We start from the raw sequence: 15,831 nt of genomic DNA on the forward strand, positions 1-15,831 counted from the left end.
AGCGAGAATAGCTTACATAATGACCAAGCATGGCTCGCACGGACCATGTACCTGCCCTAAAGCACCCAAAGACACCGACCCCCCAGCCCCACTCTGCATTCTTTCTCAGGACCTCAGACATTATTTGCAGCTGCGATGTCAACTTCGTCGATATTCGAGTCTTACGATGCACAAATGATTGACTTTCCACATGATCTTGACGTTCCTATGAACCCATCCTCTTCGGAGATATTTCCAGAGGCTTCGATGGACCATGATCCAGTCGGGGAAGGCAGCATAGAAGTGGACATGGAGGAGTACGGTGGGGATCACCCAGAATACGAAATGGCCGATGGAATGGAAATTTTGGTTACAGGCGATATAGGAGAGTCGTTTGATGTCGAGGTCTTTGACGTCTCTCGTGCCGACACCCCACTTCCTGCCTTCGAACAACAACCGTCGCTACATCTGGCGGGCGGTGTATCCATTGGGTCTGATCTTTATCATTCTGCAGCAGAAGACATGCCAAAACAATCTTCGCATTCCACTGCGCCTTCGGCAATTGAACACAGTGGAGATGTCCCCTCAGAGCAACCCGAGCACGGAGTACATGATGTGCCCCAGTCGGAACTATTACCTCTGCAAGAAACTTCCACAAATACGCAACTGAATCGTGTTGGACGCACCGCTTCTGACGTTGTCGGGGAATCTTATCCTCATTTAGAGGCTTCACAAAGCCTCTCGCACAATGGGGCCCTTAATGTTGATTCGGATAGAGACGGGGAACTTCACGGAAAGTCTAGTTCGGGAATCGCAGACCTACCACAGGTATCCGAAGAATCTAATCCTGGGTATGAGGTACTACCGACCGCAGTACCTGTTCCTTTATCCGATGGTGATTACACCCCTCTCCATTCGGAAGTCGTAGCCGACGGCGACCATAATGAATCATTGGCCCAGGAGGGCGGTCACGATCCTCCCAGTGCAGACCTTCCACCTGATTATGCAGAACGCGCTACTCACTCTGTGGGTAACGTTTCGGAGGATGTTGGCGTCAGCCATCTTACTGCAGAAAAGCAGGGAGGGGAGGTTGATGACACCCTTAAAATATCTGAGGGTGTCTATATTGACCCACCTCCAGCGGTTCTGTTGTCGGTCGAGTCTTCCGTTGAGGCACTCTTCTGTTTGTTCAATCAGCCGATCGCGGAAGTTAGTTCGCAAAGCCCCCCGCATGAGAGTCGAGAGGGCGCAGTCGGCAGCTACCACCTACTCCTGGAGAGCAGCCCGACCTTGTACTACGAGCCCATAAGTAACGTATTCGATGCTCTTCGTCAAGATGAAGAGTTTCTCTCCTCCATCCCCAATAGTTTTGAAGGTGAACTGGTCTTTGACGCCTACGACTTGCAGTTAACTATTTCTGAGGTCAGTTGCGTTGCATGTTCATCGTTCGCTTGCTGACCTACCGGCCCTTCAGGATAACATTCACGCGCGCGAATTTAGTTTACATGACCTGAACGTTTTATACGATGGATCTGACTTTGCAGGACCCTTACGACTGCGGCTTACTGCGACTATTCCTCGGTTCATTTTCCGTTACTATGCTCTCCAAGAACAGATCCAAAGATTGGACTTGGCTGTTAGGGCCGCTAGTGATAAACAGCACAACGGTTAGTGTGTCTGCTTCCACTTTTACTTAACTCAACTCCTTCAACAGATCAAGAAGACACAAAGGCTAGCGACCAGCAGCAAAGTCACGGCGCTCAAAATCACGAAGAAGCGACCATACATCCTGTCGATAGCACCGGCGAATCGGCCGATGAACCTCCTGTTGCTCCCGAAGGTACTGATGGTCAGCAGGAGGGACCTCTGTTATCAGAAGGAGGTGCCGAACTTTTTGTCCCACAATCAGAGGAGGACGTTGATCATCACGCGGTGCCTACTAACGATGCGCAAGTACTGGAAGAGGAAGGCAACTATGAAAACTCCAATCGTGGAGTTGAAGACGCTACCACTGAAGGCATACTAGATGCAGATCAAATACATGAATCGGCCGATACAGAAGCTACAGTCTCCCCTGTGGATTTCAGACTTGGTGGCGAGCAAACGAATTATGAAGAATATCTTCTTCCTGAAGAATACAACGAGCGAGAAGAAGAGGATCTAGACGAAGCTGAAGGTGACTCTCAGTTTGGCGATTCAACACAGTATGAAGTCGGAGAGGATGCGGCTGATGCCCTTGATGCTTCTGCAGGTGTTCACGAAGTCGGGGCCACTACCGATGACTCCGATCCAGGGGCAGTGATGCCCCAAGCGCTCCGTCGTTCATCTTCTTCCGAGAGCTCACCCGAGGAGCCATCTAACTTGGAAGAGCCACAGATTCCGACTTCTAGTATGCCCAATCACTCCCCCTGCTGTTTCAGTTGTGAACGTTCATTTGATAACGCAGCAACCGATGATACACTACCCACAGAAATTGAGGAAAATCACGGGAATAATGAAGCTTGCCACCATTCTGAGAAGGGTATGTACTCCTCTCCTCGTCGCACAAAGTTGGACTGATAAATGACATAGACCCTCATGAGAACGCCACATCACGTTCGCATTCCACCCCCACCGAACGAGGTCATCAACCTGATCTTTACCTTGACGACCATGACCACAAAACTGGTACGTGAGATGTCGCTGGCTACCGATACACAAACCAAGTTTATCCGCTTAGGTGACTACATTGGCCGGCTATCTGATATAAATTCCTGTCAGGCTGACGGGGATGAGTGGGGATGGGTCGATGCCGATGGTGAGGACGACGATGAGTACTGGGCTGAGCAGGATGCTGTTTCAGACAAGAGTACTGCCACGCTTTCCAGCCAACTCTCTTGTAAGAGGGGTTTTGATGAGGTTGATGAAGACCTGGGGCACCCACCTCCTAGCACACCAGGTCAGTACTGGTTATATTAAACCGCACCGGCCTTCGCTGACATCTGTTGACATCTTAGAACCAAAAAGAGCTCGAGTTGAGTGAGGTCAACACTCATCCGGCCAGATGACGTTGCTGGCTGCATCCAGTACTTTAAGTTATTCCCGCACACTCGCTCATCAACATCGACCTTACCCTACGTCATCCAATGCCCCGCGCTTTCAAAGGCTAAGTTCGAATTTCTTATCGTATCCATTTCATTACTGTTTCTTTTGGTATGGTATTGCACTAACATTTTCAGCACGATGAATCTACAAGATGGGCGATAATTGGGTAGCGGGAGAACATCAACTAGACGGCGGCTGGGTAGAATGAGTCCTGGCGTATCGATGCATACTTTCGTAGCCTAGTTGGTTGTATTACTGCTGAAATTCAGTTCTCTTTCGCTGCCCTACGTAGTTCTCTGTGAATTGGGAACTTTGTGATGGCAGTAGCAAGCCAATCGGCTGAAAGCTGTTGACAGAATTTAGAAAGGAGACGCTACGTAGACTATCATGCTATCTTTCACGCTACTTCCGCTGTTGCAGTAATCCCATGGCCGATGCTGAAACGGTTCGTTTGTGCACCCAGGTGGTTCATTCACACTTCGGTCCACTTACAACAGTAAGTATACAGGAGTCGTAGCAAACGTATTCCCCAGTCTCATTTCCACAGAATATTGCTACAGCCCTGCTTCATCGTGGACGACTATCATTCCCGCAACTTTTACGATATACTAGATTAAAACCAAGGACCGTGCGCGCCGCTATCCTTGTATTAGTGCAACATAACCTTCTCTGGCACGCGCAAACGGAGGAGGAAGGTGGGGTACTAGAATTCAACACCACGGAATGCCTCAAGCGAATGAGATTTGGACGGTATGTTTGGTTAGTGGAAAACATGTTCGGGAACGCAGTGCGTATGCAGCTCCTTGTCTTATCATTCCAGCTTTACGTGTGCGCATTGCCTTACAGGCCGCCGAGATCGTGCAACTTGTACTAGACCATGGAAAACTTCGCCCACTGGATATAATATCACAACTCTCGATATATGACCCTAAAAGTTCGTTTGGCTCTCTCCTACCCTTCAAGCACATCCTAATGACTAGTTTCAGATACCAGCGTGTATTCCCAGGCCTTGTATAAGTTAGTATCTGAATCATACTTGAAACCATCGACATTGCTTTCCCACCAGTCGCCGCGGGATAAGCGTATAAAATACGAAGCCGAGGAGAGGGCTAAACTGACCGGGTTCCCGACTGCACGGGAACTGCGTGAGGCCAAGGAGGTGGCGGAAGCCCGTTTGAAAAGGGAGGAAGAGGAGGCAGAAAGAGTCGGTCTGGTATGTTAAATGCTTTGCGTGTTACTCTTGACCTTGCGTTGACCATTCAGCGACCATAAGAAACCAAAGCCAAAAGACCAATTGAACCATCGGTCTTCAAAAGTGAGATTCTTAACTGTCTTGATGGTAGTGCATCTTTAACAGACGCTTGCATGATGGCGCAGAAAAAGGTTGCAGAGGAAGTGGTAGACGTAAGCCCCACTTTATTGCTCACCGAACAGTGTAACTTATCGATGAAAGGATGACGTCTACTTTCGAGTCAACTTGGATAAATTCGATGTCCATATCCGCAATAAGGTTTGCATAACCGATTCTGCGTACTCTCTGAAGCTGACAGTAATCCAGCTCATTGAAACAGCCGTCGAAGAACGGTTCAATCGCTATGCCGTTGTTGTCATGAGAGCTACCCTAAAAGCTACTGAATCTAAGCAAAAATCGCTATCTGATGCTCGTTCGGGTATTACTTTCTCGCTACTTGAACCAGCGACTTTGTTTAACGAGGAATAGACCCTTGCTCCACCAATGCCATCGTCATGCACATACCCGACGATGAGGACCTCTCTGCAGGTCTCGCATCAAATTCGAAAAAGCCTTCCAATGCCTCTCTAGTCAGGCAATACTTAGGATTGATGGCGAGCGCTGACAACCCTACCCCCGCCGGTCGTGCTGCATCGTTCCTATCTCACTCTGACAACAAAGTTTATGTGGAGTTCGATATTATCAGCCGGCGACTCCGTAGACGTGTGTTGGAGTCTGTGGCTCGAGAGCGACACGGCGAGGATGCTGTGAGGATTATTCGATTGTTACTAGACGTTGGTAAGATGGACGAGAAACAGGTGCGTCGTCGATTGTGCTAGTACAACGAAGAAATGCTGGACGAGGCGTTTGTGGTCTAGGTAGCAAAGGTGGCCATGATGGCTAACAAGGATGTTAGGCCGTTGTTATCCGCGATGTCATCTGACTGCTTGATTTCTACCCAAGAGATCGCTAAAAGCACAGACCATAATCCGACACGGACGTTCTATCTTTGGTAGGCGACCTCGTTTCACGCCATCACTGTAGCACATTGACTTCCCCTCTCCTAGGCACGTTGACCTCGACAGAGCATACTCAACATTACTCAGTAGTCTCTACAAAACCCTGTTCAATATAAGTGCACGACGACAAGCGGAGCAGGAAGAGCCTGAGATCAGGGCGGTCCTGGCCAAATGCGAGCGTACGGATGTTGCCCAAGATGAGAAGCTGTTGACTCGGAGGGAACGAGAGTTACTGTCGGAGTGGAAGAGGAGGAGAGAGAAGTTGAGCGTATTAGAGATGAGAGTTGAAGAGGCTGTCTTCATCCTCAGAGACTTTGCTCCAGGAAGAAATAGTGATGAATGATGATAATGAAAGTATTCGAAGTTGATCTTCCCCTGAGACAACGACTCGAAGTGTCCACAACTGCATTACGTTACTGTACTCTTCATCGTGTCAGGGGCTGGACAGCCTTGAGGTTGTCCGAGGACACGGTAGACGCTGCTGCGCAGGATACTCTCATGACGACACGCCTCGACCCCCAAGTATCGGTTCACCTACATTTTCCACAGCAAGAGGCTCCTCCTCACCCTGGGCCTGGCTGGACAGCGCTTCGTCTGCATATCCGACACCCACTCGGGTATCTTTCGACTGCCCCCTGGTGATGTTCTAATTCATGCAGGGGATCTCAGCAGCTATGGGGCGCTCCCCCAACTCACCCGGACTATCGACTGGTTAACGTCTTTGGAACACCCTGTCAAAATGTGAGTGCAAAATGCCTCATCTTATTGTTGTTAACGTCGTATATAAATAGCATCGTAGCAGGCAATCACGACGTGAGTAGTTACAGAAGTAAAGTTCGTCCGATTAAACCAACATTTTCTGCCCAGCTATGCTTGGATGAGAACTGGGCGCGGCCGGACTATGGTTTCCAACCAGAGGTGAACTACATCTCTACTGATGTACCACCTGTAGTGACAGCATCTCAGCTAATCCAGCGTGCTCGAGCGACTGTACGAAGTTTGGCATCCGCTGGGCTGTATTATCTCGAGCACGAGTCTCTGCATTTTACTGCACCATCAGGTAAAGTCTGGAAGGTATATGGGTCACCAGTGAGTAGTTGCGGGGTGATTTGTGTGTGCAGAGGGTTCACACATTTCAAGGCAGCCCCGATTCACCTCGAAGGTGCCTTTCAATACGCCTCTTCCACAGAGGCAAAAGGTACATCGCATGATAGTATACCAACATTCTCATTGATAACGATCACCAACAGCGATATACCAGCGTGTACCGGAAGATACAGAGATATTAATCACCCACACTCCACCGTATCGAACCCTGGATAAAACAAGGAAGAGGAAGTACGTAGGGTGCCCAACTCTTTCATCAAGGCTGAGGCAACTGAGGCATTGTCGACTCCACGTGTTTGGGACATATCCACGAAGCCGCGGGAGCCGGAGTAGACGACGTCGGAGGCACACACCGCGTGTCAGTGAATGCAGCAGTGCCGCTCAGCGATAGCATCGTTGTAGTAGATATGCGTGATTGACTGGTTGGTTGACGACGGTTGGGTGAGCGTACCACATAGATTATTTTATGCCGGGAATCCTAGATCTATACAGCAACTTTGCCCTTCTTCGCAACCTTGATTCCCAACTTGTTTTTGAGGTCTAGTTTGGTTCTCTTTGCTGTAGCTGTGCTTTTAGCGTCTACCGCAGCGCGATCGGGTTGTGGAAGTAGACTACGGATGTCGGGTTCAACATCATCTGCTTTTCGCTTAACAGTGACCGTGCGTGACGTCGATGACACTGCGGCTGATGATTCTGAACCGGCTGAGGTGGAAGGTAGCTCGGGTGGTGTGGGCATAGACACCTTCGTAAACACCTGTCGTACGATCTCGTCGTCCTCTTCCTCTTCCAATCTGCGCTGTCGATCTTCCTCGGTTTCTACCTCTTCAGCCGCGATCCGGGCAGCAAGATCGACTACTTGTCCCACACGGTCGTTCCGAGCATTTCTAGCTCTGATGTCTTGCAGTGCATCGAGGATGTCCATTCTCCCTCTTTGCATCTGTGGTACGGTTTTCGAGAGCTTTCATGGGATTGTTCTCCTCTTCTTCTAGCCGCGCAAGGCGGTCTTCCTCTTCACCGACCTTTTCCTCCCGCCAAGGTTCAAAATTGCGTGAGGCTCCGTGCTCTGCTGCATAATCAGTGTTCTTTGGGTCTGTTTTGAAGGTAATTTCGGCGGAACATAGTGTGCTAATAAACGATTAGCTTCAAGCATGGGTGAAAGGAACAGGGTGCTTGCCATTTGATGTAGAACCGGAATATCTTGATGCCATAGTAATCCTCTCCTTCAACTGTCTCCTTACGAGCGTTGAACTTCTTTCCTTTGTAAATGTATTCTCCACAGGTATTACATCGCCTGGAAAATCTGTCAGATGGATGACTAACATCAACAAATAGCTGGACTCACATAGAGAAGGGTGCCATCAGACGGACGACCTGTTGGGAGTTCTTTGGACCCTTTCTTCGCGGAATGAGCGAAGGGTCGAAGTCAGGTGGAAAGTACTTGTTCAAAACTGACAAAGTGGTCAGTCAGTAGACAACTTTCGGTGATGACTGGGTACATACCTTTGCGCTCGGACATGGTGGGAGTAGCAGCGAGACAAGGATTGCTGACATAATACACACCTTGAACGCGTTTAAGAAATTTCCGGCCACCAGCGCGCTCGCTGTGCTCCTCACCCACGCCAGACCACCACCGACATTGGCCACAAGGACCATGGCAGTTCAACTCAATAAAACCCTCATTAACGCTCGGCTAAAGACCGTTTATGACAACTGGAATGTGCGCGCACCCCCCCTTGTATCCTGGATGCTCCTTGACTGCTGACCGGGGACGCGGCTTTCTAGAATGCCACCCAGAACGACGAGTTCGGGTCCATAGCGGACTCAGATGCTATTTTGCTCCTTTCAGGAGACCCTGCAGGAGAGGACGAGCCAGTCCGGAAGGGCACCGCGTTCCAGGTAACTCATCACAGCTGCAGCGAGGTCACGGAACACCTATAACCACCTCCGTTTGCAGACTTGGCTTCTTGGTTACGAATTTCCGTCTACATTTATCCTATTTGACAAGAAGAAAATCTTTATTCTCTGTTCAGCCAGCAAAGGTGTGCCGCCATCCGTCCGCCGATGTCTGTTTGTATTGAGATGCCCCCAGCAAAATTTCTGCAACAGATCACAGATGGAAACCCTCCCGTTCCCATTGAAATACTCATTCAGGCTAAAGCCAAGGAACCTCCGACGGATGCACTTCCAAAGTTCGTGGACACTTATGCGTCACACAAACGCATCGCCACTCTCGTGAAAGAGTCGTACTCCGGAAAATTGATAACAGAGTGGGAGCAGGCGCTCTCGAAGGTTGCACAGCAACCAGAACATGTGGATTTGGCCCCCGCGGTCTCAGCGTACATGGCTGTCAAAGACGAAGAGGAATTGGTACGTCTCGAGTTCTGTCTATGCAGGCGCTCGCTGATCGCATCCGCAAGAAAACCATACGCACGGCCGCAAATCTAACATCGACTCTGCTCATTTATCACATCATGGTGAAATTGGAGACGATTCTTGACAAAGAAGCAAAGATCACCCACGACCAATTTGCCAGTCAAATAGAGCTTCGGATAGGGACCGGAGAAGGCGATGACGTGAAAGGTCCCGACATGAGAGTTTGGAGTAAAGGTCGTGGCCTACAAGATGTTCGTCGGTCCATTGCCCGTGGCGCCAGATTGGCTTACCACTATTTATAAGGTTGATTGGGCATCGACAGAGTTCTGCTACACACCCATCATCCAATCAAGGTCGACCAGCACTGGCTATGACCTCAAGTCCACAGCAATCTCATCGGCGGACCCTATTGCCCACAAAGGTGTTATCCTTATTGCAGTTGGCATGCGATACAAGAGCTATTGTGCCAACCTTGGGCGTAGTGTAATTGTTGACCCTTCCAAGGTGGATGGTAATGCGTTGCTTGTGTCGTAATCCACTCACGCACTTTCAGGAGCAAGAGGAAATCTACAACCTCTTGATATCATTGCAGTCCGAGCTTATGCGCGAAATGAAGGATGGCGTCACAGCTCGTGATGTCTACCATCGGTCACTGGAGTATATCAAGGATAAGAAGCCCGAGCTGGAGAAACACTTTGTCAAGAATGTCGGTTCTGTGGTAAGTCAGGCAACTACTCTACATTCGACACTTCTTAACCGGGTGCAGATTGGTCTTGAGTTCAGAGATTCTACCTATGTTTTGTCGTCAAAGAATGCACGGCATTTGCGGACAAACATGGTCTTCAACTTGTCTTTAGGATTCTCCGACTTGGTGGACGACACAGGGAAGAAGTAAGTCCCTTCGGCGGCAAGCACTTGATCCCGTATTGACATTTCAACCAGGTATGCATTGCACCTCGTCGACACAGTTCGGGTTGGTCCTGACAAAGCTACCTTCCTCACGGACGGGGCTAAATTACCTACCGACACTTTGTTCTATTTGAACACCACGGAAGACCAAGTTGATGATCAGGCCAAGTCATCCAAGAATCCTCCAATCAAACCTCTTATCAACGGCACACCCATAAAAAATAAGACGGTAGGAGGCAAAGTTCTGCGAAACAAGACGCGAAGTGCTGCTCAGGAGGAAGTACTGCAGACAACAGCTGCGCGAATCAAGGAGCATCAGATCGAGTTACACGCAGCTCTTCAACGTGAAGGGCTTGCGAAGTACTCCGAGAATGGTGTCAAACATGGAGAGAAGGAGGGTAAGGGCTGGAAACGTTTCCAGAGCTATAAGGGTGAGGGTGCACTCCCCAAGGAAGCTGAAGGGTTGCGTGTAAGTGGTGCCTTTTTTTGATTCTCGTATGCTGACGTGTTTATCAGATCGTTGTCGACCGCAAAGCGCAAACTATCATTCTTCCTGTGCACGGCTTCGCCGTTCCCTTTCACATCAACACCATTAAAAACGTCAGCAAAAATGATGAGGGTGACTTTACCTACCTACGCATCAACTTCCAGACACCGGGTCAACTTGCTGGAAAGAAAGATGATACGGTACGTGATTCTCACCCTACTGCCGTTGTAGCTAACGGTTCTCTGTAGCCGTTTGAAGATCCGGATGCGACATTTATTAGGTCGGTGACCTACCGCTCCGCTGACAGCCATCGCTTCGATACCATCTCAAAGCAGATTACCGACCTGAAGAAGGAAGTTAACAAGAGGGAACAGCAGAAGAAAGAGATGGCGGATGTCATTGAACAAGATATTTTAGTGGAAATCAAGGGCAGAAGACCTCACAAGCTCCCTGAAGTCTTCGTCCGCCCTGCATTGGATGGAAAACGGATTCCAGGCGAAGTCGAAATACATCAAAATGGTCTTCGTTACCAGTCACCCATGGGTTCGCAGAAAATTGGTGGGTTTATATTCATGATATTCGTATTTTATAATTTTGATGACTTGGCATTTTAGACGTCCTGTTCAGCAACATAAAACACCTCTTCTTTCAACCATGCGATAAGGAACTCCTTGTGATCGTTCATGTTCATTTAAAGGCTCCAATTATGATTGGGAAGAGGAAGGCACACGTCCGTTTTGAAATTATGTTTGTGTCCGTCATTTCTCTAAATAAACCCTATTACAGGACATCCAATTCTTCCGTGAAGCTTCTGATGTTCAATTTGACGAAACCGGCAACCGGAAGCGCAAACATCGTTACGGTGACGAAGATGAAATTGAGATGGAACAGCAAGAACGGAAACGTAGGCAAATGCTTAACAAAGAGTTCAAGCTCTTCGCCGAGCGAGTGGCGGAAGCAGCCTCGACTTCCGTAAGCAATCCTTTCGGGTTTCTTTTCCTTCTGCTTAACTTATTCTAATATACGTAGACTGGTGACACCTTGGAAGTTGACATTCCTTTCCGCGAGCTTTCGTTTGAGGGAGTTCCATTCCGCACCAACGTGCGCCTGCAGCCAACTACAGAGTGTCTGGTGCACTTCATCGAGCCTCCTTTCCTCGTTGTCACTCTCAATGAGATAGAGATTGCCTCGTTAGAACGCGTGCAATTCACTCTCAAACAGTTCGACATGGTTCTTGTTTTCAAGGATTTCACAAAGACTCCTCTCCACATCAACTCGATACCTAGCTCGCAGTTGGACGACGTGAAGAATTGGCTCGAGTAAGTATTCTTCCTCTTGAATCAGCATTGCAGTTTGCTTATGATCCTAGCTCCGTTGATATACCGATGAGCGAGGGACCTGTTAACCTGAACTGGGGCCCGATCATGAAAACAATCAACGACGATCCATACGAATTCTTCCAACAGGGCGGTTGGAGCTTCCTCGGTGGTGCTGGTGCGGAGGTCAGTCTTCGTTAATCAATTCCGCGACAATAGCTAAACGCCACAGCAGAGCGAAGTTGAAGAAGATTCGGAGAGCGAGTCCGAGTTTGAAGCCGATTCAGATGAGTCTGAACCCGAGGAGAGCGGCGACGAGGGCAGTGCTTACGATGGCTCTGATGCTAGCGACGAGTCAGGAAGTGTTTCGTATGATGACGCAAGTGATGAGGGGGATGATTGGGACGAACTGGAGAGGAAAGCAGCGAAATGTACGTTTTCCCTTTATTTGACATTGAGGGCGCTTGATTAAAACCTCGACACAGCTGATTCCAAGCGAGCTGCTGAAGCGAAGACTCGTCGAGGCTCTGATGTTTCCGATGACGACGAGAGACCCAAAAAGAAGTCCGCGGCGAAGTCCAAGGCTAATGGGAAAGGCAAACGATGACGTAGCATTCTTGCGGATGCAGTATTCTTCCACGTATAGTATATTCGTTAACTTCACTTCACATACATGATCGCAGTTACTGTTTGTGTACTTCTACGCTAAACGATCGAGATGAATACGTAGCGCCTATGTGTACAGAAAAAATTGCGAACGCCCTGCATTGCCTACTGTACCTTCTCCCTCGGGGTCTTAACAGGCTTGTTAAGCTTTTCCTCCCTCCACATCAATACGCTGGATATCGCGGCGCCGGGCCCAAGCACAACAGTAGTCGCAATACACCAGACCATGATAACAATGCATTGGAAGAGACTTTCGGCAAACGATAGAAGCAGCACAAAAGTGGACGCCACTCCAAGTAGGAAATCCCACTTGAAAAATTCCGCAATGTTTTCAACCGCTGGGGCCAAAGCCGGATCATCTGACCCCACATATGGCAGAAATAGATGTTGCAAGGCATCAATTTCGGTGAAAAGGGGCCAGACATAACGGATGTGAACTGCAGCCGAAGCTACGAAGACGAGAGCATACATGGCCAGCACAGTGGAGTAGCCGGACTCGATATGCCGCGATGGAGAGCGTATGAGACGATGGGCGAACCCCAAGATCCCCATGATGATTGGGAAAAACTGCCAGATGGCAGTGACGGTAGCATCTTCAAACAGGAACATGGATACTGTCGGAATGACGAATCCCACGAGTAGGGCAAACAAGAGGGCTTCTGCGTTCGCCTGGTTGATTTTAACGCCTAATGTTCCAGATTTGACCCGCGTGCCAGCTGTGATGAAGAGCAAGGAATACAGGGGCATTATAAATCCAAAGCTCAGGATTTGCATTAGCACCCCAAACACAACTGGCATGGCGATGAAGAACGGGCGCTGATCACGAGCGGCTTCAGCAAAGATAAATGCAAGCGAGGCACTAAATCCGGCCAGAGTTTCAGCGAGAAGAGGGAGGTAGGAGGGTCCCATAAGCGCATGGAAGAACGAGCATACAGTACACATAGTCTTGTCGACTTCATCGTTCCCTGTGTACGCCAAGCGAAGAGGGCTGGACGAGACCTCGAGAGGGGAAGCACAGATGATAGCCAATTTTTCCTTGACTTGACTCTGGGTCACGCCTTTCAGAAAGAGGAAATTGATAGCCGTCGCTGCCAATCCGAGGAAAACAAGCGCAGGCAACAAGAAACCTGAAATCATGAAAGAGTAGATTCAATGTGAGATATGGAAGGTTGGCATGTGACAACCAGCATTAGGGCACTCACGGGTGACCAGCCGGAACGCCATCTGACGTGGTGTGGGGTGCAATCTGCTCTGACAAGTTGAGTGGTACCGACAATATCGACTGACTGTGCCGATTGATCCATGAAGTGATTGCACCTGTGAAGCAGCCATGAGACATACCAGAGGGATCCTCGCACTCTTAGGACGATGGATTGGTTTGGCTGGAAACAAAACGCACAGCTGCAACTACGCGGGATGCAAAATGCTAGAGCGAACAACTCTGCAACTCCCCACAGATGCGACCCGCTACTGCGCAGGGCAGTTCGGTTCCACAGCCTGATGGTGGCACCGTGCTTAGTTGTAGGTGCCGCTAAAGATGAACTAACATAAAAAACCTAGTTGAGATGACCTAGTACTTGCTTACACACCGCGGATTTCTAGACAGGTCCTACTGCGAAACTTGAAAAATATAGTTTTGGCGCAGAACTGCTCTGAATTTGACAATGATGATGTCACGTGGCTCCATTGCATTCAGCATCCCCCCTGTGGGCACGAGTTGAAATTCACCGCAGCACCTACCTTGTCATCGACATTCGCAATGAGCAACTCCAAGCCGGAATCTCAGGAATTCGATTCAGTATACAAGACAACACTCGACCCATTGACTTGCACTCGTCGCGGTTTATGTCCAGTTACCGACATTCGGCACCAAGCCAAACTGTCCGAGAGCCATTCACTTTACTACGAAGTCCACGGCAGTGGGCCCATCAAAGTTGTTCTCATCATGGGGTAAGTTTCATTCTAAAGATACGAGAATTTCAACTCGCTCACAGTTCCGCAGACTTAACGGCACTTCAGGAGGCTGGCTACCCCAAGTCAGATACTTTGGGAGACTGCCGCAGTACTCGGTGCTAGTCTTTGACAACCGCGGCGTCGGAAACAGTGGCTCGCCCTGGGGACCGTATACGTTCGTTTTTACACTTTACTTCATGTCAACATGCTTACCCGGTCTGTGCAGCACTAGCGGTATGGCTAACGACGTCATTGTATTGCTTGACTTTCTCGGCTGGACTGCGGACCGCGAGCTCCACGTGATTGGTATTTCGATGGGGGGAATGATTGCTCAAGGTATCTTCTGTTTGACTGTTGGCTCATACGTGCAGTCTGACCTCAAGCTGCAGAACTCGCATCTCGTATACCTAAACGTATCTCATCTCTTAGCCTTGCGGTCACCAAGGCGGGTGGACGGTCATGGCGTAACATACCCAAGGTAGGCTCCTCTCACCCAGCCAACGATATGTGATATTTAATGGCGTAGTGGAAAACGGTGTTTTCTCTAGTAAGGTAACTATTACACGAGACTGGCACTCATCCACATCAGCTCAATGTTACTATCTGCATTCCAAGGCTTCTCAGTCTTTCAGATGTAGAAGTCAAGATTCCTGTGGTCCTGAACATGCTCTTTCCACCCAAGTGGCTGGCAGAAAGAGCGGAGGATGACCCTCAGGGTAGAACTAACGCGGAGGTTCAAGCAAGTGTGCGTTCCGACCGCATATTTAACATCCTTTGAGCTTACCCTATATGCAGCTTCACCGTTCGAAGTTCAAAATAACTCGACCTCAGCCTCTCATAGGTGCACTCTCCCAGATGGCGGCTGCTTTCACGCACCATGTCAGCCCAGATCGGCTACGAAAGATATCCGCATCGATACCCAAAGTACTTATACTGACCGGTGACACAGACGATATGGTAGATCCATCGGAAAGTCTTTTCCTGAAGCAGAATATGCCCGAAGCGGAGTACCAGTATTGGGAGGGCGGTGGACATGCGATATGTGCACAGTGGGATAAGCGAGTCAATACCTTGTTTGAGAGGGTTTTTGAAGAAGGGAGATCTGCATCAAACCAAGACCTTTAATACCAGACCAATGTATTCCAGGAAGGGCATCGTTCCGGATAATTAACTGTAAAGCATTTATTAGTCACAGCTATCGTCCTGTCAATGAGGATTGCCGGAAAGAAATGGTCTGTCTGACTTGCAAACAAGCTATTCTAACAAGGAGTTACCAGAGGCAGAACAAATCAAGCAGACAGCAAAAATTAAATGTGCAAGTGGCCATGAAGTATGTAAACTTACCTTCTCTAAAGTGGGTATGCCTCGAAATTAGCCGTCACCGCTCGGTCAGGAGCTTCCTCATCTTTGACCTAACAGCCTTTGGAAAGCTTCCCGTCGCCCTCCTTGCTAGAATGGGCTCGATACGCAAGTTCATTGGCCATGATTTGCCAGCCTCCTCCTGACGTCTCTGCATTATCTTGACCAGCGGTTCTTTCATGGCCTTTTCCTGCTTTTTCGTGAGCGGTGGAGGGACGACCTTGGCCGGTGGGAGTGAAGCCCTGGGAACAAAACGGGTGATGAGTGCCCGCATGACGACCCTACGCTGATTAGTGTACTGAGGTGCATTAGCGATATGGGCTTACCTCGGTGTCTTGTGCAAACTGT

The 15,831-nt window shown here is 49.2% G+C and overlaps 8 protein-coding genes across 8 annotated transcripts; 5 read left to right on the forward strand and 3 right to left on the reverse strand.

Moving 5' to 3' along the window:
• Positions 1-38: 38 nt before the first annotated feature.
• Positions 39-3,433, forward strand: F5J12DRAFT_812126 (uncharacterized protein). The gene is made up of 7 exons (XM_051744879.1): positions 39-1,401; positions 1,454-1,646; positions 1,694-2,368; positions 2,426-2,500; positions 2,551-2,646; positions 2,699-2,917; positions 2,976-3,433. Exons 1-7 carry the CDS (start codon positions 136-138, stop codon positions 2,999-3,001), a joined length of 2,550 nt encoding a protein of 849 aa, XP_051602461.1. The 5' UTR covers positions 39-135; the 3' UTR covers positions 3,002-3,433.
• On the forward strand, positions 3,434-5,666 carry F5J12DRAFT_812130 (RNA polymerase III subunit RPC82-domain-containing protein). The gene is made up of 11 exons (XM_051744880.1): positions 3,434-3,559; positions 3,611-3,850; positions 3,910-3,997; positions 4,050-4,276; positions 4,337-4,378; positions 4,441-4,467; positions 4,517-4,573; positions 4,622-4,733; positions 4,784-5,112; positions 5,173-5,306; positions 5,362-5,666. Exons 1-11 carry the CDS (start codon positions 3,491-3,493, stop codon positions 5,654-5,656), a joined length of 1,620 nt encoding a protein of 539 aa, XP_051602462.1. The 5' UTR covers positions 3,434-3,490; the 3' UTR covers positions 5,657-5,666.
• A 36-nt stretch (positions 5,667-5,702) lies between these two features.
• F5J12DRAFT_480358 (uncharacterized protein) lies at positions 5,703-6,858 on the forward strand. The gene is made up of 7 exons (XM_051739626.1): positions 5,703-5,930; positions 5,983-6,054; positions 6,105-6,126; positions 6,181-6,231; positions 6,289-6,402; positions 6,454-6,511; positions 6,564-6,858. The coding sequence occupies exons 1-7, from the start codon at positions 5,812-5,814 to the stop codon at positions 6,809-6,811; spliced, it is 684 nt and encodes a 227-aa protein (XP_051602463.1). The 5' UTR covers positions 5,703-5,811; the 3' UTR covers positions 6,812-6,858.
• On the reverse strand, positions 6,454-7,961 carry F5J12DRAFT_812141 (DUF572-domain-containing protein). Its single transcript, XM_051744881.1, is given in 5 exon segments — positions 6,454-7,347; positions 7,367-7,545; positions 7,595-7,711; positions 7,763-7,868; positions 7,921-7,961. The coding sequence occupies 5 exon segments, from the start codon at positions 7,934-7,936 to the stop codon at positions 6,905-6,907; spliced, it is 861 nt and encodes a 286-aa protein (XP_051602464.1). The 5' UTR covers positions 7,937-7,961; the 3' UTR covers positions 6,454-6,904.
• A 56-nt stretch (positions 7,962-8,017) lies between these two features.
• F5J12DRAFT_480420 (FACT complex subunit SPT16) lies at positions 8,018-12,194 on the forward strand. Its single transcript, XM_051739628.1, has 17 exons — positions 8,018-8,137; positions 8,203-8,316; positions 8,375-8,459; positions 8,510-8,787; positions 8,838-9,044; positions 9,097-9,297; positions 9,347-9,511; positions 9,560-9,684; positions 9,736-10,171; positions 10,219-10,389; positions 10,438-10,747; positions 10,804-10,919; positions 10,976-11,161; positions 11,219-11,508; positions 11,559-11,691; positions 11,741-11,936; positions 11,991-12,194. The coding sequence occupies exons 1-17, from the start codon at positions 8,072-8,074 to the stop codon at positions 12,110-12,112; spliced, it is 3,201 nt and encodes a 1,066-aa protein (XP_051602465.1). The 5' UTR covers positions 8,018-8,071; the 3' UTR covers positions 12,113-12,194.
• On the reverse strand, positions 11,998-13,424 carry F5J12DRAFT_480417 (uncharacterized protein). Its single transcript, XM_051739627.1, has one exon. It carries the CDS (start codon positions 13,306-13,308, stop codon positions 12,277-12,279), a length of 1,032 nt encoding a protein of 343 aa, XP_051602466.1. The 5' UTR covers positions 13,309-13,424; the 3' UTR covers positions 11,998-12,276.
• Positions 13,425-13,840: 416 nt separating this feature from the next.
• Positions 13,841-15,376, forward strand: F5J12DRAFT_480482 (alpha beta-hydrolase). Its single transcript, XM_051739629.1, has 7 exons — positions 13,841-14,121; positions 14,174-14,299; positions 14,351-14,460; positions 14,514-14,602; positions 14,651-14,676; positions 14,740-14,869; positions 14,920-15,376. Exons 1-7 carry the CDS (start codon positions 13,931-13,933, stop codon positions 15,247-15,249), a joined length of 1,002 nt encoding a protein of 333 aa, XP_051602467.1. The 5' UTR covers positions 13,841-13,930; the 3' UTR covers positions 15,250-15,376.
• Positions 15,377-15,818, reverse strand: F5J12DRAFT_480483 (uncharacterized protein). Its single transcript, XM_051739630.1, has one exon. It carries the CDS (start codon positions 15,755-15,757, stop codon positions 15,503-15,505), a length of 255 nt encoding a protein of 84 aa, XP_051602468.1. The 5' UTR covers positions 15,758-15,818; the 3' UTR covers positions 15,377-15,502.
• Positions 15,819-15,831: the final 13 nt, after the last annotated feature.

Source organism: Pisolithus orientalis, assembly GCF_024613125.1.
Source record: "Pisolithus orientalis strain OTSU chromosome Unknown F5J12scaffold_6, whole genome shotgun sequence".
NCBI lineage: Eukaryota > Fungi > Basidiomycota > Agaricomycetes > Boletales > Pisolithaceae > Pisolithus > Pisolithus orientalis.

Excerpts from the sequence above, each read along its gene's own strand:
- F5J12DRAFT_812126 (XM_051744879.1), top strand. The coding sequence starts at position 136 with ATGTCAACTTCGTCGATATTCGAGTCTTACGATGCACAAATGATTGAC. Across the intron at positions 2,369-2,425 it reads GCCACAGATTCCGACTTCTA|CAACCGATGATACACTACCC; the intron begins GTATGCCCAATC and ends TTGATAACGCAG. Across the intron at positions 2,501-2,550 it reads TTGCCACCATTCTGAGAAGG|ACCCTCATGAGAACGCCACA; the intron begins GTATGTACTCCT and ends TAAATGACATAG.
- F5J12DRAFT_812130 (XM_051744880.1), top strand. The coding sequence starts at position 3,491 with ATGGCCGATGCTGAAACGGTTCGTTTGTGCACCCAGGTGGTTCATTCA. Across the intron at positions 3,851-3,909 it reads AAAACATGTTCGGGAACGCA|GCCGCCGAGATCGTGCAACT; the intron begins GTGCGTATGCAG and ends ATTGCCTTACAG. Across the intron at positions 4,277-4,336 it reads AGGCAGAAAGAGTCGGTCTG|AAACCAAAGCCAAAAGACCA; the intron begins GTATGTTAAATG and ends AGCGACCATAAG.
- F5J12DRAFT_480358 (XM_051739626.1), top strand. The coding sequence starts at position 5,812 with ATGACGACACGCCTCGACCCCCAAGTATCGGTTCACCTACATTTTCCA. Across the intron at positions 5,931-5,982 it reads CATATCCGACACCCACTCGG|CAGCTATGGGGCGCTCCCCC; the intron begins GTATCTTTCGAC and ends AGGGGATCTCAG. Across the intron at positions 6,055-6,104 it reads TTGGAACACCCTGTCAAAAT|CATCGTAGCAGGCAATCACG; the intron begins GTGAGTGCAAAA and ends GTATATAAATAG.
- F5J12DRAFT_812141 (XM_051744881.1), bottom strand. Across the intron at positions 7,712-7,762 it reads CTGATGGCACCCTTCTCTAT|GCGATGTAATACCTGTGGAG; the intron begins GTGAGTCCAGCT and ends CAGATTTTCCAG. Across the intron at positions 7,546-7,594 it reads TTCCGGTTCTACATCAAATG|CACACTATGTTCCGCCGAAA; the intron begins GCAAGCACCCTG and ends ATCGTTTATTAG.
- F5J12DRAFT_480420 (XM_051739628.1), top strand. The coding sequence starts at position 8,072 with ATGGCAGTTCAACTCAATAAAACCCTCATTAACGCTCGGCTAAAGACC. Across the intron at positions 9,512-9,559 it reads TCAAGAATGTCGGTTCTGTG|ATTGGTCTTGAGTTCAGAGA; the intron begins GTAAGTCAGGCA and ends AACCGGGTGCAG. Across the intron at positions 10,748-10,803 it reads CATGGGTTCGCAGAAAATTG|ACGTCCTGTTCAGCAACATA; the intron begins GTGGGTTTATAT and ends TTGGCATTTTAG.
- F5J12DRAFT_480417 (XM_051739627.1), bottom strand. The coding sequence starts at position 13,308 with ATGATTTCAGGTTTCTTGTTGCCTGCGCTTGTTTTCCTCGGATTGGCA.
- F5J12DRAFT_480482 (XM_051739629.1), top strand. The coding sequence starts at position 13,931 with ATGAGCAACTCCAAGCCGGAATCTCAGGAATTCGATTCAGTATACAAG. Across the intron at positions 14,122-14,173 it reads AAAGTTGTTCTCATCATGGG|ACTTAACGGCACTTCAGGAG; the intron begins GTAAGTTTCATT and ends ACAGTTCCGCAG. Across the intron at positions 14,603-14,650 it reads CATGGCGTAACATACCCAAG|TGGAAAACGGTGTTTTCTCT; the intron begins GTAGGCTCCTCT and ends TTAATGGCGTAG.
- F5J12DRAFT_480483 (XM_051739630.1), bottom strand. The coding sequence starts at position 15,757 with ATGCGGGCACTCATCACCCGTTTTGTTCCCAGGGCTTCACTCCCACCG.